The sequence below is a fragment of the Rhinoderma darwinii genome, chromosome 5, assembly GCF_050947455.1.
Source record: "Rhinoderma darwinii isolate aRhiDar2 chromosome 5, aRhiDar2.hap1, whole genome shotgun sequence".
NCBI classification, from domain to species: domain Eukaryota; kingdom Metazoa; phylum Chordata; class Amphibia; order Anura; family Rhinodermatidae; genus Rhinoderma; species Rhinoderma darwinii.
The window spans coordinates 447,707-464,473 of record NC_134691.1 but is presented as its reverse complement, the minus strand read 5'-3'; the positions used below and the strand labels follow the sequence as shown (position 1 = coordinate 464,473).

Here is a 16,767-nt window from a genome sequence, read left to right as displayed (position 1 = left end):
CCCTATATACAAGAACATAACTACTATAATACTGCCCCCTATATACAAGAATATAAGTACTATAATACTGCTCCTATATACAAGAATATAACTACTATAATACTGCCCCCTATATACAAGAAAATAACTACTATAATACTGCCCCTATATACAAAAATATAACTACTATAATACTACCCCCTATACACAAGAATATAACTACTATAATACTGCTCCTATATACAAGAATATAACTACTATAATACTGCCCCCTATATACAAGAATATAACTGCTATAATATTGCCTCCTATATACAAGAATAGAACTACTATAATACTGCCCCCTATATACAAGAATATAACTACTATAATACTGCCCCCTATATACAAGAATATAACTACTATAATACTGCCCCTATATACAAGAATATAACTACTATAATACTGCCCCCTATATACATGAATATAACGACTATAATACTGCCCCTATATACAAGAATATAACTACTATAATACTGCCCCTATATACAAGAATATAACTACTATAATACTGCTCCTATATACAAGAATATAACCACTATAATACTGCCCCTATATACAAGAATATAACTACTATAATACTGCCCCCTATATACAAGAATATAACTACTATAATACTGCCCCCTATATACAAGAATATAACTACTATAATACTGCCTCTATATACAAGAATACAACTACTATAATACTGCCTCTATATACAAGAATACAACTACTATAATACTGCCCCTATATACAAGAATATAACTACTATAATACTGCACCCTATATACAGGAATATAACTACTATAATACTGCACCCTATATACAAGAATATAACTACTATAATACTGCTCCTATATACAAGAATATAACTACTATAATACTGCTCCTATATACAAGAATATAACTACTATAATACTGCTCCTATATACAAGAATATAACTACTATAATACTACTCCTATATTCAAGAATATAACTACTATACTGCTGCCCCCTATATACAAGAATATAACTACTATAATACTGCTCCTATATACAAGAATATAACTACTATAATACTGCTCCTATATACAAGAATATAACTACTATAATACTGCTCCTATATACAAGAATATAACTACTATAATACTGCTCCTATATACAAGAATATAACAACTATAATACTGCTCCTATATACTAGAATATAACTACTATAATACTACTCCTATATACAAGAATATAACTATTATAATACTGCTCCTATATACAAGAATATAACTATTATAATACTGCTCCTATATACAAGAATATAACTACTATAATACTGCCCCTATATACAAGAATATAACTACTATAATACTGCTCCTATATACAAGAATATAACTATTATAATACTGCTCCTATATACAAGAATATAACTACTATAATACTGCCCCTATATACAAGAATATAACTACTATAATACTACCCCCTATACACAATAATATAACTACTATAATACTGCCCCTATATACAAGAATATAACTACTATAATACTGCCCCCTATATACATGAATATAACTACTATAATACTGCCCCTATATACATGAATATAATTACTATAATACTGCACCCTATACACAAGAAAATAACTACTATAATACTGCTCCTATATACAAGAATATAACTACTATAATACTGCCCCTATATACAAGAATATAACTACTATAATACTGCTCCTATATACAAGAATATAACTACTATAATACTGCCCCTATATACAAGAATATATCTACTATAATACTGCCCCTATATACAAGAATATAACTACTATAATACTGCTCCCTATATACAAGAATATAACTACTATAATACTGCTCCTATATACAAGAATATAACTACTATAATACTGCCCCCTATATACAAGAATATAACTACTATAATACTGCACCCTATACAGGGCCGCCATCAGGTCAGTACAGCTGGTACTGCCGTCAGGGGTCCGACCAGAATGATGAAAAATAGGGCCCCGTCCCTTCTCTGCAACTTTACTCATGTCATTGAGTGCCCCAGTGTCAGTCACTTGTAGAAAGGAACCGACGCTGCAATGAAATAGGGCCCGTTCCTTACTCTGAAGTAACTAGCGCTGGGGCCCTGAGAGGACTTACAGTAGGGGAAGTTGCAGCATGTAGAAGCTCCGTGTAGAGAGATCCCGCCCCTCCCCCCGCCAGCTCCTTCTCTACACCGCCCTGCAGACTTGTGTGTCCCCTTCTCTCCATCCCTATTCACAATCCTCCTGACCCCACTTCATTATATATTATATAACTTGATTATATAAAGTATGTTAAAATAGTTTCACTAGCGTTTTTTTGATGCGATTTTCGCAGTTTTGGCGCAGTTTTGTTGCATTTTTTAAAAAATTGTTGCAAAACCGCGTGATTTGTTCTGCGATTTACGAAAATTGCATTAAAAAAAGGGTACAAAACATGGTAAAACAGTGCTGTTAGGCTATAGTCAAAGTGCAGTAAAATCTCGTTTTTGTTGCCATTTTGCAAAAAAATTGATTTGACCGCACTGTGTAAATAGACTAAGGCCTTATTCAGACGGCCGTGCTCTGTCCGCTTTATACGGAGCGTGTATCGGCTATATTTCCCGGACCGACCACAGTTCATGGAGCCGGGCTCCTAGCCATATAGTTATCTGTGACGCTAGGTGTCCCTGTCTCTCCGCGGGAAAACAGTCCCGTACTGTAATCATGTTTTCAGTACGGGACCGGGGACAGTATTCCCGCCGAGAGACAGGGTCTCCTAGCGTTATAGATAACTATGTTACTAGGAGTCCGGCTCCATGAACTGTGGTCGGTCCGGGAAATACTGCCGACATACGCTCCATATAAAACGGACCGAACACGGACGGTTCAACAAGGACACTTCAGAAGTGCCCATTTGCACCCGTGTAGGACCCGTTCCAACGGATCCCGCATGGACTTGTCTATTGAGGGTTCTGTAAAAACGGACATAAATGGGACATGTGCTATTTTTTCACGGCTCTTTGCACGGTCCGTTAAAACAACGGCTGTGTAAATAACCCCATAGAAATACCTGCAGCCGCGTGACGGCCGGCGCGCTGACATTTAACACGTTCGGCTGAATAAGCCCTAACACAAAACCCCATCTCATGCAGCAGAAAAAAATCTGCATGGAATTTAGGACGTGCTGCTGATTATTAAATCCTCATCATGCCTATTATGTGGCAGAATTGGAACATATTTTACCCTTTAGGTTCTGTTCACACAGCAAACAAAAAACGGAGCTTTTCAAGGGAAAACAGCTCCTGATTTTCAGCCGTTTTTTTTAATGTCTCAGGCTTTTTTTGGTGCGTTCTTTACGGCTGTTTTTGAAGCTGTTTTTCTATTGAGACAATGAAAAACGGCTCAAAAAACGGACATGCACTTTTATTTTTTACGGGGTGTTTTTTTAGGCGCTGTTTTGAGGCGTCCAGCATCCGTATTTTTTTAGCCATTTTTCGGGTCGTTTACGGCTGAAATGAGGCCGTGTGAACAGACCCTTACAATGCAAAGAGTCGCTTCAAATCCCTAGCAAAATCTGTAAGGCTACACGCACACGTTGAGGAATTTGGTGCAGAAAATCTGCATCAAACCCGCAGGTAAAATCCGCAGCTAAGGACTTGTCCACACAGAACGGAATTGCTGCAGAAAATTTGTGCAGCAATTCCATTGAAAGTAGCAGACGTTCCGCTGCAGAAAAAAACGCACCATTTCCTGCATTTTTTACTGAAGAAAATGGTGCGGATTTTGCGGCGTTTTTCACAATGTTGGGGGATGGTGACGTCTCCTTTGAAAAACGCAGCAACTCAGTCACTTTCCGCAGCAGGAATTAACATGTACGAAAAATACGCACCGCACGTCAATTTCTGGTCGGAATATTTCCGCAGCGTGTGGATGAGACTTGTTACATCACACCCACTTTGCTGCTACTGTATTCTGTTACGTATTTTCCGTCCGCAATTCCGGACGAAAAAAACGCATCACTTCCGCAACGTGTGGACGAGCCCTAATAGTGCGTTCTTAGGTGCAGGTTTGATGCTGCGGATTTGTTATTTTTGCTTTTTTTAAACTGGTCCGGTACAATTTGCAAGCGGAAACGCAAAATAAGTTGACGTGCTGCAGATTTTAAAATACGCACCGCAGGTCAATCTATATGCAAAAAAAACTCGTGTAGATGAGATTTCTGGAGCTTTCATTTACTTTGCTGGTCCTGTATTACACTGCGGATCTGCCGCACGAAAACACATGCGGCAAATCCGCACGTAATATGCATCGTGTGCGTTTGGCCTAACAGAGTTTTTTTGAACTCACCCCCCCCCCCTAAGGCCCCGTTCACACGTGCTGGATTTGATACGGATTTCAAGGACAATCTTCATCCCATGCATATGAGGTTTCCACAACCCGGTTCACATGCTACGAAAAAAATTTCCACGTGTATATTTGTCCGCACCATGAAAATAAATCCACCACCGCAATAAGAAGCGGGCGACTTATATTACATGGAAAAGCCGAGGATGAGCCCCTCTGAATGACAATGGGACCAGTTCTGGTGCGGATCTGCTACTCGCTCGTGGCATCTGCGGCAGAAATCCAGGTGTAATCCTCCGATTTTTGCTGCGTAAAAACACATTGGACTTTAATGGCAACGTAAGAAAGTTAGTGCTCCTCATCCTCACAGCTGCCCCCTCTCTCAACGACCCTTCACATCGTGTTACTGCCCTACATTTATTGTAGAGGAAATCTCCGAACATACACGTAACAACGTAAATGATAATTCACAGGGCTCCATTATGTCCGATCAGCCTCCGTCGGGCTGCTAGACGTCGGTTTACCTTATTTTTGAAGGATGGAATAGTGTAGTAGACTATATATATACATACATGGAGATAGTAGACTTTGCTATACCATCCTGAGAGAATCCACAAAAAACCGTATACCGCTCCTGACATTAGTATGTGGACTGACGTCAGGAGCTTCCCAGTCCCGGAGTCCCCAGATAGCGCGTGACAAGGTCTCTACCCGGGGACTTTGTCCCTGGGAAAGCTGCTGACATCACTGTCCATATATGTAAAGTGACATCAGGGGATTCTCCAGGGCCGGGATCCCTGGCCAGAGCGTTGCCGACGGTCCGGCCGTGGACTCAGGCTTTGCAAAGCCAGAGTCCCTGGGTGGAGCGCTAGTAGAATCTCTGCCCGGGGACTCCAGCCCTGGGAAAGCTCCTGACATCACTGTCCATTTATGGACAGTGACTTCAGGATTTTCCCCAGGGCCATTCCCCAGGCGACGTATCCCACATTATGCCACACAGTCGGATACGTTTTGGCTAAATAGAACAAAATCCATCTCATTAACCGGTCACTGCCAGCTCCATGGTGTCATTCACTGTAATTGACAGCAGCACCAAAACCAGTTAATGCGAATAATGTACAAACGTGCGCGCCACACTTTCCATTGCCCAACCCCGGTAATGGAGGGGGGCAGACATCTTGGCTGTATGGGGCCCAGAAATTCCTCCTGGCGGCCCTGGTTATGACTGATCTGTGGGGAGATATTTGGTATGTGACTATGTACAGTAGATGTTTACATCTCCCTATATAATATTTTTCACATATATAATATTTCTCCTCTGGGCAGTGGCATTTGCCATCTGGTTCTCAGTTTCGGTGACTTTCTTCTGCGTGTTTTGTGCAGTTGTAGATGACTCTCTGTCTTGCTGCGGTCTCCGCTCGCTCTCTTTGGCAGGTCTTGCTGCGGTCTCTGCTCGCTCTGTGCTTTACCTTTGGCAGGTCTTGCTGCGGTCTCCGATCACTCTCTTTGGCAGGTCTTGCTGCGGTCTCCTCTCGCTCTCTTTGGCAGGTCTTGCTGCGGTCTCCTCTCGCTCTCTTTGGCAGGTCTTGCTGCGGTCTCCGCTCACTCTCTTTGTCAGGTCTTGCTACGGTCTCCTCTCGCTCTCTTTGGCAGGTCTTGCTGCGGTCTCCGCTCACTCTCTTTGGCAGGTCTTGCTGCGGTCTCCTCTCGCTCTCTTTGGCAGGTCTTGCTGCGGTCTCCTCTCGCTCTTTGGCAGGTCTTGCTGCGGTCTCCGCTCACTCTCTTTGTCAGGTCTTGCTGCGGTCTCCGCTCGCTCTCTTTGTCAGGTCTTGCTGCGGTCTCCGCTCGCTCTCTTTGGCAGGTCTTGCTGCGGTCTCCGCTCACTCTCTTTGTCAGGTCTTGCTGCGGTCTCCTCTCGCTCTCCTTGGCAGGTCTTGCTGCGGTCTCCGCTCGCTCTCTTTGGCAGGTCTTGCTGCGGTCTCCGCTCGCTCTCTTTGGCAGGTCTTGCTGCGGTCTCCGCTCGCTCTCTTTGGCATGTCTTGCTGCGGTCTCCGCTCGCTCTCTTTGTCAGGTCTTGCTGCAGTCTCCGTTCGCTCTCTTTGTCAGGTCTTGCTCCGGTCTCCTCTCGCTCTCTTTGGCAGGTCTTGCTGCGGTCTCCTCTCGCTCTCTTTGGCAGGTCTTGCTGCGGTCTCCTCTCGCTCTCTTTGGCAGGTCTTGCTGCGGTCTCCTCTCGCTCTCTTTGGCAGGTCTTGCTGCGGTCTCCTCTCGCTCTCTTTGGCAGGTCTTGCTGCGGTCTCCTCTCGCTCTTTGGCAGGTCTTGCTGCGGTCTCCGCTCACTCTCTTTGGCAGGTCTTGCTGCGGTCTCCGCTCGCTCTCTTTGTCAGGTCTTGCTGCGGTCTCCGCTCGCTCTCTTTGGCAGGTCTTGCTGCGGTCTCCGCTCGCTCTCTTTGGCAGGTCTTACTGCGGTCTCCGCTCGCTCTCTTTGGCAGGTCTTGCTGCGGTCTCCGCTCGCTCTCTTTGGCAGGTCTTGCTGCGGTCTCCTCTCGCTCTCTTTGGCAGGTCTTGCTGCGGTCTCCTCTCGCTCTCTTTGGCAGGTCTTGCTGCGGTCTCCGCTCGCTCTCTTTGTCAGGTCTTGCTGCGGTCTCCTCTCGCTTTCTTTGGCAGGTCTTGCTGCGGTCTCCGCTCACTCTCTTTGGCAGGTCTTGCTGCGGTCTCCTCTCGCTCTCTTTGGCAGGTCTTGCTGCGGTCTCCTCTCGCTCTTTGGCAGGTCTTGCTGCGGTCTCCGCTCACTCTCTTTGTCAGGTCTTGCTGCGGTCTCCGCTCGCTCTCTTTGTCAGGTCTTGCTGCGGTCTCCGCTCGCTCTCTTTGTCAGGTCTTGCTGCGGTCTCCTCTCGCTCTCTTTGGCAGGTCTTGCTGCGGTCTCTGCTCGCTCTCTTTGGCAGGTCTTGCTGCGGTCTCCGCTCGCTCTCTTTGGCAGGTCTTGCTGCGGTCTCCGCTCGCTCTCTTTGGCAGGTCTTGCTGCGGTCTCCGCTCGCTCTCTTTGGCAGGTCTTGCTGCGGTCTCCGCTCGCTCTGTTTGGCAGGTCTTGCTGCGGTCTCCGCTCGCTCTCTTTGTCAGGTCTTGCTGCAGTCTCCGCTCGCTCTCTTTGTCAGGTCTTGCTCCGGTCTCCTCTCGCTCTCTTTGTCAGGTCTTGCTCCGGCCTCCTCTCGCTCTCTTTGGCAGGTCTTGCTGCGGTCTCCTCTCGCTCTCTTTGGCAGGTCTTGCTGCGGTCTCCTCTCGCTCTCTTTGGCAGGTCTTGCTGCGGTCTCCTCTCGCTCTCTTTGGCAGGTCTTGCTGCAGTCTCCTCTCGACCTTTGGCAGGTCTTGCTGCGGTCTCCGCTCACTCTCTTTGGCAGGTCTTGCTGCGGTCTCCGCTTGCTCTCTTTGTCAGGTCTTGCTGCGGTCTCCCCTCGCTCTCTTTGGCAGGTCTTACTGCGGTCTCCGCTCGCTCTCTTTGGCAGGTCTTGCTGCGGTCTCCGCTCGCTCTCTTTGGCAGGTCTTGCTGCGGTCTCCGCTCGCTCTCTTTGGCAGGTCTTGCTGCGGTCTCCGCTCGCTCTCTTTGGCAGGTCTTGCTGCGGTCTCCGCTCGCTCTCTTTGGCAGGTCTTGCTGCGGTCTCCGCTCGCTCTCTTTGGCAGGTCTTGCTGCGGTCTCCGCTCGCTCTCTTTGGCAGTCATATCTACACACAGATGTCAGCACTGCAGACCGCTCTCCTGGAGCGGGTGACATTATATGACAGGCAGGCGGGTGACGCTGGCTCTCGTGTTCTTTGGATGCCATCTACTACCTTAAACCCACAACAGATGGGACATCATCATCCTCAGCCGGGCAAGTGACAGCTCCTGCGAGACGAGACGCCGCGGACACACTATCAAATGTGACTCAGTCACTCCGTGAGACGGCAGACTGGCAGATGAGTGACGGCGACATACTCCCACCACCTGGCGAGATGCACGCTTGTCGCTTTTACAGGGATCACACACGACTTCCATCATGTTCTCTGCCGTCTTGTGTGCGCACGTTTTCCGACGTCTGTCCGCGTTCGTCCTGCAGTTCCCACCAGCTGAATTACATTGTAAAGTTGAACGATATTTACCTGGTGTCTCTTAAAGGCAACTTGATCCTGCGGTTTATCTTCTCTCTATGTACTGTGCAGTGCCGGACAGTCTATTGCTCCCTGTTATCAGCCATAAGGAGGGGCCTGACTGTAAAACAGGTGAATACAATCTTTTGCTCCCTGTTATCAGCCCTTTCAAGCTGGGACAAAGCTGATTATGAGACGGGAGAATTCAATCACTTGCTCTCTCTGTTATCAGCCATTTTAGGATAGGTAGCGACTTACTTTAGAACAGGTGAACACCGTCTATTGCTCCCTGTTATCAGCCATTTCAAGCTGAAAAAAGAAGCTGTGAATGTAAGATGGGTAAATGTAATCTGTTGCTCCCTTTTATCTGCCATTTCAGGTTTGGAGGAGATGACTGTAGGACAGATTAATACACTTGTTCCCTGTTATCAGCCATTTCAGGAGAGGTGCTGACTGTAGTGTGAATAATAGAAAGTGCAGAAACCCTGTGATCACTTTCCGGTGCTGAGATCCTCATTTTACATTAAATGTGTGACTGATATCCGCTACTGATGACGTGTAATGTGCGGAGGACTGTGAGGTTTACCATTGTGTGAATGACATATTAATGCTGTTTTTATCCAATTTTATATGTTTTCTGTTCAGGTCAAGCACCCTCCTCATCTGTGACCCTTTATAAGATTTATTTTTATTTGTGTGATTTTAATGTTCATGAATCTTTTTATTTGTAGTGATGACATCATTGTTGGGTTGTAATGATGTCACTTCTTGGTTTATGGTTTACGGTTCTCCTGTTTTGTGATTTATGGATTCACGGCTGAAGTAACCCTTTTGAGCACTTGACAGAAGCCCCGTGTGGGTGTAATTTACACCCTGATCCTGAAGTGCTGTCTGTGCAGGTACCGAAGAACTATCATGAACATCAGAATCCACAAGAATACAAGGAATAAATTACCCCTAGTGGAAATGCAACACATATATTTATCACACGCAAGGGCGTACATACCATACTGGCTGCCCATGAGAAGTGGCCAGTTACTATATGACCCGTGTGAAGGGGCAACTTGGGCTACCCCTACCCCCCTTACCTATGGGCTTTGTAAACCACCAGCTCACCCTCTTTAAAGTCCCAGTTGGCAAACATCCGTGGTGGCTGTAAGATCATTCTGCCATTCTTCTCAAAGGACGGGAAGGAATGATGGAAATGTAACCAGCATAATCCAGCCTCAGGGCCCCTGAAGCTTTATGTAGTCTCCAGAGTGGATGTCTATTGATTATGTAGTGCACCAGGTTTTTCATTCAGTTCCCTGCTGCAAAGATTAAACTATTGCTAGACGCTGATTTTGGGCTTCCAGAAGCAAGACACCCCCAGCCTTAACGAGCATCTGGGAGGGATGAACCCCTAATATGCATAGACGTTTTGTAGGCAAATAAACCCCAGAAACAAACTTTATAGTTTACTACATAATGGGCCCCATGCTTAAATACTAGTCCAGACCAAAAAGTACCTGACCAAGTCAACCAATCAGATACTCCAAATGTAATTTTCCCAGAGCAGGTGCGAAAAAAAGAAGTGATCTGATTGGCTTCTACAGGTAACTGTGAAACCTCTTGTCTGTACTAGTTTTTATGTTCGTTGTCTATTGTACATGATAATGTTTAGAAGAGCAGTGATGGGCACCTACAGGACCCCATTCTCCAGTCTTCACCATTTGTTATGTATTTGTGGCTAAATAGGTCACGTTCATGTTCTCTCTGATTTTCTACATACAAAGTGCTCTTTCAACAGTCTGTAGAGTAAAACCTGATTTTCTGGTGTAAGTGTGGGACCCATCGTTGCACATGTGTGGTTTTCTTCGTCACGTCCCAGGCTGGGATAATCTTTAATGTTAACTTATTATTATAAGTTCATCCATCCTTAACTCTTTTAATGCCGTGACAATTATTACCCTTTTGACATACACAAATAACACCTAAATTAAGGAATAAAACAGTTCTGTTACCCCCCCCCCCCATTCCTTCATATTTATGCCACCCAGCACTTAACACTTATGGGCGCCTTCATGCTATTTTGCATCAATACGTAAATGTATTTAACAAATGCATAAAAAGTCAGGTACAGTGAAGGAAATAAGTATTTGATCCCTTGATGATTTTGTAAGTTTGCCCACTGTCAAAGACATGAACAGTCTAGAATTTTTAGGCTAGGTTAATTTTACCAGTGAGAGAGAGATTATATTAAAAAAAAAAAAGAAAATCACATAGTCAAAATGATATATATTTATTTGCATTGTGCACAGAGAAATAAGTATTTGATCCCCGACCAACCATTAAGAGTTCAGCCTCCTCCAGACCAGTTACTGCTCCAAATCAACTTGGTGCCGGCATTATAGACAGCTCTTACATGGTCACCTGTATAACAGACTCCTGTCCACAGACTCAATGATCAGTCTGACTCTAACCTCTCCAACATGGGCAAGACCAAAGAGCTTTCTAAGGATGTCAGGGACAAGATCATAGACCTGCACAAGGCTGGAATGGGCTACAAAACCATAAGTAAGACGCTGGGTGAGAAGGAGACAACTGTTGGTGCAATAGTAAGAAAATGGAAGACATACAAAATGACTGTCAATCGACATCGATCTGGGGCTCCATGCAAAATCTCACCTCGTGGGGTATCCTTGATCCTGAGGAAGGTGAGAGCTCAGCCGAAAACTACACGGGGGGAACTTGTTAATGATCTCAAGGCAGCTGGGACCACAGTCACCAAGAAAACCATTGGTAACACATTACGCCGTAATGGATTAAAGTCCTGCAGTGCCCGCAAGGTCCCCCTGCTCAAGAAGGCACATGTACAGGCCCATCTGAAGTTTGCAAATGAACATCTGGATGATTCTGAGAGTGATTGGGAGAAGGTGCTGTGGTCAGATGAGACTAAAATTGAGCTCTTTGGCATTAACTCAACTTGCCATGTTTGGAGGAAGAGAAATGCTGCCTATGACCCAAAGAACACCGTCCCCACTGTCAAGCATGGAGGTGGAAACATTATGTTTTGGGGGTGTTTCTCTGCTAAGGGCACAGGACTACTTCACCGCATCAATGGGAGAATGGATGGAGCCATGTACCGTCAAATCCTGAGTGACAACCTCCTTCCCTCCACCAGGACATTAAAAATGGCTCGTGGCTGGGTCTTCCAGCACGACAATGACCCGAAACATACAGCCAAGGCAACAAAGGAGTGGCTCAAAAAGAAGCACATTAAGGTCATGGAGTGGCCTTGCCAGTCTCCAGACCTTAATCCTATCGAAAACTTATGGTGGGAGCTGAAGATCCGAGTTGCCAAGCGACAGCCTCGAAATCTTAATGATTTACAGATGATCTGCAAACCTCATCATCAACTACAAAAAACATCTGACTGCTGTGCTTGCCAACAAGGGTTTTGCCACCAAGTATTAAGTCTTGTTTGCCAAAGGGATCAAATACTTATTTCTCTGTGCACAATGCAAATAAATATATATCATTTTCACAATGTGATTTTCTGTTTGTTTTTTTTTTAGATAATCTATCTCACTGGTAAAATTAACCTAGCCTAAAAATTCTAGACTGTTCATGTCTTTGACAGTGGGCAAAACTTACAAAATCAGCAAGGGATCAAATACTTATTTCCTTCACTGTATGTGGCTAAAAGTCTGACCCCAGCGGAGCCTGAGACGCACAACACCTCCTAAATATAAATGTTCAGGATGTGCGGAGATCTTCATATAATCAGTAGAACTGAAGAGACCACAAATCTCTTCAATCCAGATGCCGGGACATGGCTAAATCACAAAGTTGACAAATGTCCTGATGAGGCTCAGGGGGTGATTAGATATTCAACTCCCTATCTTCACCCCTTTTGTAGGAGAAAAAAAGTGTCCACCCCCCCCCCCCCCTAAGTCGAACAATCATAGAGCTCATGTGGGGGTGATAATATGAAGAAATGTTCCTGTATCCTCCTGGGGTCACTGGAGGCTGTATGGGAGAGAGATGACAGGAACAAGTCGGGATCGATCTTCCAGCTCTCACTTGCAGCTCCCTCCTACCTTACAGAGACACAGAAATAGAAAGTCAAAATTTCATCCTGCTCCCCGACTTCAAACAAGTGCTGCACCCCGAATAGTGCGCTTTATATACTAGTCGTGGCAAATGTTTAAAGTCGTGTCGAATTACATCTGTCCTTGCCAGTGAAATGGTTATAGGAATATTCCGGTCTAAAAAGTCTGATCGGTGCGAATCCTACCACTGAGACCTGCGCTGATCTGGAATCGAAGGTCCCCCGGATCTCACGTCCTGCCTAGTGACCCACATCCAGGTGGGGAATGAATGGAGAGGTGGTCACACGTGTTAATGAATCAGCCAAGCTTTCATTCTCCGCATGGGTACAGTGACTGGCTCACCAGATGGGACTGAGGACCTTTGTTCTCCAGATAGGGGCAGGTCCCGGAGGGGAGACCCCGCACCTATCAGACATTTATGGCATATCCTATGCACAGTCTTTTGCTTCCTGTAAACTGCGGCAGGACATCACGTCAGTCTCTCGTTACATGTCTGAAAATTATTCTGCTTTCTGTTTTAGGCAAACTGGACGTCAGCAGCACCAGTCCCGGCTCCTTATACCCCAGTCGGTCGGCCACCCCCAGCCGCTATATTGCAAGGTCTGTATTACATGCAGCACACATAATACCTGCACTGGAGCAGGTGCCACATGGGTCGTAACTAAATAAGGCTTAAACATTGTATATGATCAAGTTTTGTTACTTGCTCTGCTTGCTGTCAGTGACTGGTGTTTCATTATTGATATTCAGAAATTGAAACCCCGTACCAGGCTGGCTCACACAGCTGCAGGGCTTGTTACAATGTGTCACTGTCGGTAAGCGCTATTAGAAATGCATGCTGCTGCTGTGTTTAAGTAGCAAAGGATTGCCTAGATCCCTGATACCCAACTTTATTACTGTTTCCCTTCCTACCTGAAGGAATCTTGGTGGTGCGGACGGTAAAATGCCGTCATCTGTGTGCCGTCCCTGCTACTGTCTTGTAAGGAACCCATGACCAGGTTCCAAGAAATCTCCACGATCCAGGGAATCCTGGTTGGGAATCACTGACCCTACAATTAGGATATTGCATTGGACCCAGCAGCTGTGTGAGCAGGTCTAGGTCTCTGAATTTTTAGCCTTTTCTTTCATTCACTGACCGCAAGCAGAGATCTTAAGAATAGTGCGGAATTGAAACATCATACAATGACTAAGCCTTATTTGCTGAAACCAGAAATCCCCGAGCTCTCCTTGTGTACTGGTATCTTGATATAATGTTGTACTTTGTTTCATCCTTATTGTAAGACTAGTCCATGCCCGGATTCTGCAGCGTGATGACCGCTCTTTCCTCCTCCCCGCAGCCGCGCCATCCAGCGCAGTCTGGCCATTATCCGCCAGGCCCAGCATAAAAAGGAGAAGAAGGAGTACTGCATGTATTACAATCGATTTGGGAAATGTAACCGAGGTCAGAAGTGCCCCTACATACATGACCCCGAGAAGGTGGCAGTGTGCACGCGGTGAGTGTCTGCGCCGCCCTGGTGATCAGCTGATCTTCGCGCCGCCCTGGTGATCAGCTGATCTTCGCGCCGCCCTGGTGATCAGCTGATCTTCGCGCCGCCCTGGTGATCAGCTGATCTTCGCGCCGCCCTGGTGATCAGCTGATCTTCGCGCATCAGGCTGCGGAAACATAACACGACGCACATGGAAATAAATGAACCGGGTATTATATGGTTGTGCTGACCTTCCAGTAGCTCTCCTCTTTAGCTAGTAATGGAGGTGGGGGGCTCCCCTAATAATGGGGGTGTGGGGGACTCCAATCTATGACCTCTTTATTCTCTAATAATAAATTTTGGACAGGGTTATAGTAAACCACACCCGTAGCAGATTATAAAGATGAAGGCGAGTTGGGGGTGCGCTCCTCATTAGTCGGTGTTACAGTAACCTGATGACTACAGTGGGAACTATTTTCCCTTTCGTCCCTATAATTAAAGGACAGCTCAAAATTTTTGTATTTGTGCTGCTCTCTGTTATCCGAGAGCTCAGCGTTTTTTGAGCTCAGTTGATCGTTTGGTCACATGTCTGACAGGAGGGTGGAGCTACAATTGTCTGTTTCTAAGGGCAACCAGCAACGGTTTGAACGTTCCTGTGTATAGAAACTCGGTCATTCCAAAAACTGTAACAGAAAATATTTGCAAAGTTTCTTAACTTTTTCTGTAGATTTTGGGCTCTTCACGCTGGTGTCATCACTTCAGTTTTTATAGGAGCCATGACGGATCTGTTATGATCAGCGTTGTATTGATTCCTGGGGGATCCCATTGATTGACAAAGGATCCATCAGAGCAGCAGAATGGAATGAAATATAGGAAGTGTGAACAGAACCCAAACTGTGAAGTGGTTCTCAAAACAGGACTCCGTTTCAAGATGCCTCCATGATCCCTTCCCTACTTAAAGGAATTGTCCAGTTTAGAAAACTTATTATCCTAAACCCTATTAGTGAATTCTGGGGTAATAGAGGGGGGTCCTCTACTGAGGATCCTCATCTCTTGGTCAGACTCTGTTCACTTCTGCGTCGTGGTTTATAACACACAACGAACACCACTGCGCAAGACAGAACCTAATGACTTACAATCAGGTCCCACGGAAATGTCTGTCGTTTTGACGGAAAACTTATCGCCTATTATGTTTCATCTGTACGCCCTCTCCTCCTCTCATCATACTTGACACTGCACCTCTTATGTTTCATCTGTACTCCCTCTCCTCCACTCATCATACTTTACACTGCTCCTCTTATGTTTCATCTGTACTCCCTCTCCTTCTCTCATCGTACTTTACACTGCTCCTCTTATGTTTCATCTGTACTCCCTCTCCTCCACTCATCATACTTTACACTGCACCTCTTATGTTTCATCTGTACGCCCTCTCCTCCTCTCATCATACTTTACACTGCTCCTCTTATGTTTCATCTGTACGCCCTCTCCTCCACTCATCATACTTTACACTGCTCCTCTTATGTTTCATCTGTACTCCCTCTCTTCCACTCATCATACTTTACACTGCTCCTCTTATGTTTCATCTGTACGCCCTCTCCTCCTCTCATCATACTTTACACTTCTCCTCTTATGTTTCATCTGTACTCCCTCTCCTCCACTCATCGTACTTTACACTGCTCCTCTTATGTTTCATCTGTACTCCCTCTCCTCCACTCATCATACTTTACACTGCTCATCTTATGTTTCATCTGTACTCCCTCTCCTCCACTCATCATACTTTACACTGCACCTCTTATGTTTCATCTGTACGCCCTCTCCTCCACTCATCGTACTTTACACTGCACCTCTTATGTTTCATCTGTACGCCCTCTCCTCCACTCTTCATACTTTACACTGCACCTCTTATGTTTCATCTGTACTCCCTCTCCTCCACTCATCGTACTTTACACTGCTCCTCTTATGTTTCATCTGTACGCCCTCTCCTCCACTCTTCATACTTTACACTGCACCTCTTATGTTTCATCTGTACTCCCTCTCCTCCACTCATCGTACTTTACACTGCTCCTCTTATGTTTCATCTGTACGCCCCCTCCTCCACTCATCGTACTTTACACTGCTCCTCTTATGTTTCATCTGTACGCCCTCTCCTCCACTCATCATACTTTACACTGCTCCTCTTTTATGTTTCATCTGTACTCCCTCTCCTCCACTCATCATACTTTACACTTCGCTTCTTGTGTGACGTGTGATTTGTTTTTCTTGTAGGTTTCTCAGAGGAACGTGTAAGAAGACGGACGGGACCTGCCCCTTCTCACATCAATTGTCTACAGACAAGGTGAGCGACTCCCATCCTCCATAATGCACCCACACATCAGACTCCTAAGAACCCTCTACCCCACCCCCACAAAACATTACTTGCTCGGTTCTGTGTTATTGATCAGGTTTGGTCTCAGGTCTGTGTTATTGATCAGGTTTGGTCTCAGGTCTGTGTTATTGATCAGGTTTGGTCTCAGGTCTGTGTTATTGATCAGTTTTAGGGTCAGGTCTGTGTTATTGATCAGGTTTAGTGTCCGGTCTGTGTTATTGATCAGGTTTAGTCTCTGGTCTGTGTTATTGATCGGGTTTCGGGTCTGGTCTGTGTTATTGATCAGGTTTAGTCTCTGGTCTGTGTTATTGATCAGGTTTAGTCTCTGGTCTGTGTTATTGATCAGGTTTAGTCTCTGGTCTGTGTTATTGATCAGGTTTAGTCTCT

At 45.5% G+C, this 16,767-nt stretch overlaps 1 protein-coding gene across 1 annotated transcript in view; it reads left to right on the top strand.

Annotated features, from left to right (window-relative positions):
• Positions 1 to 16,767, top strand: part of ZC3H3 (zinc finger CCCH-type containing 3) — a 157,061-nt gene that overhangs the window by 98,082 nt on the left and 42,212 nt on the right. Inside the window, exons 6-8 of the mRNA XM_075827927.1 lie at positions 13,071 to 13,149; positions 13,887 to 14,042; positions 16,281 to 16,350. Coding sequence (XP_075684042.1) covers positions 13,071 to 13,149; positions 13,887 to 14,042; positions 16,281 to 16,350 — 305 coding nt within the window. The remainder of the gene's footprint in view (positions 1 to 13,070; positions 13,150 to 13,886; positions 14,043 to 16,280; positions 16,351 to 16,767) is intronic.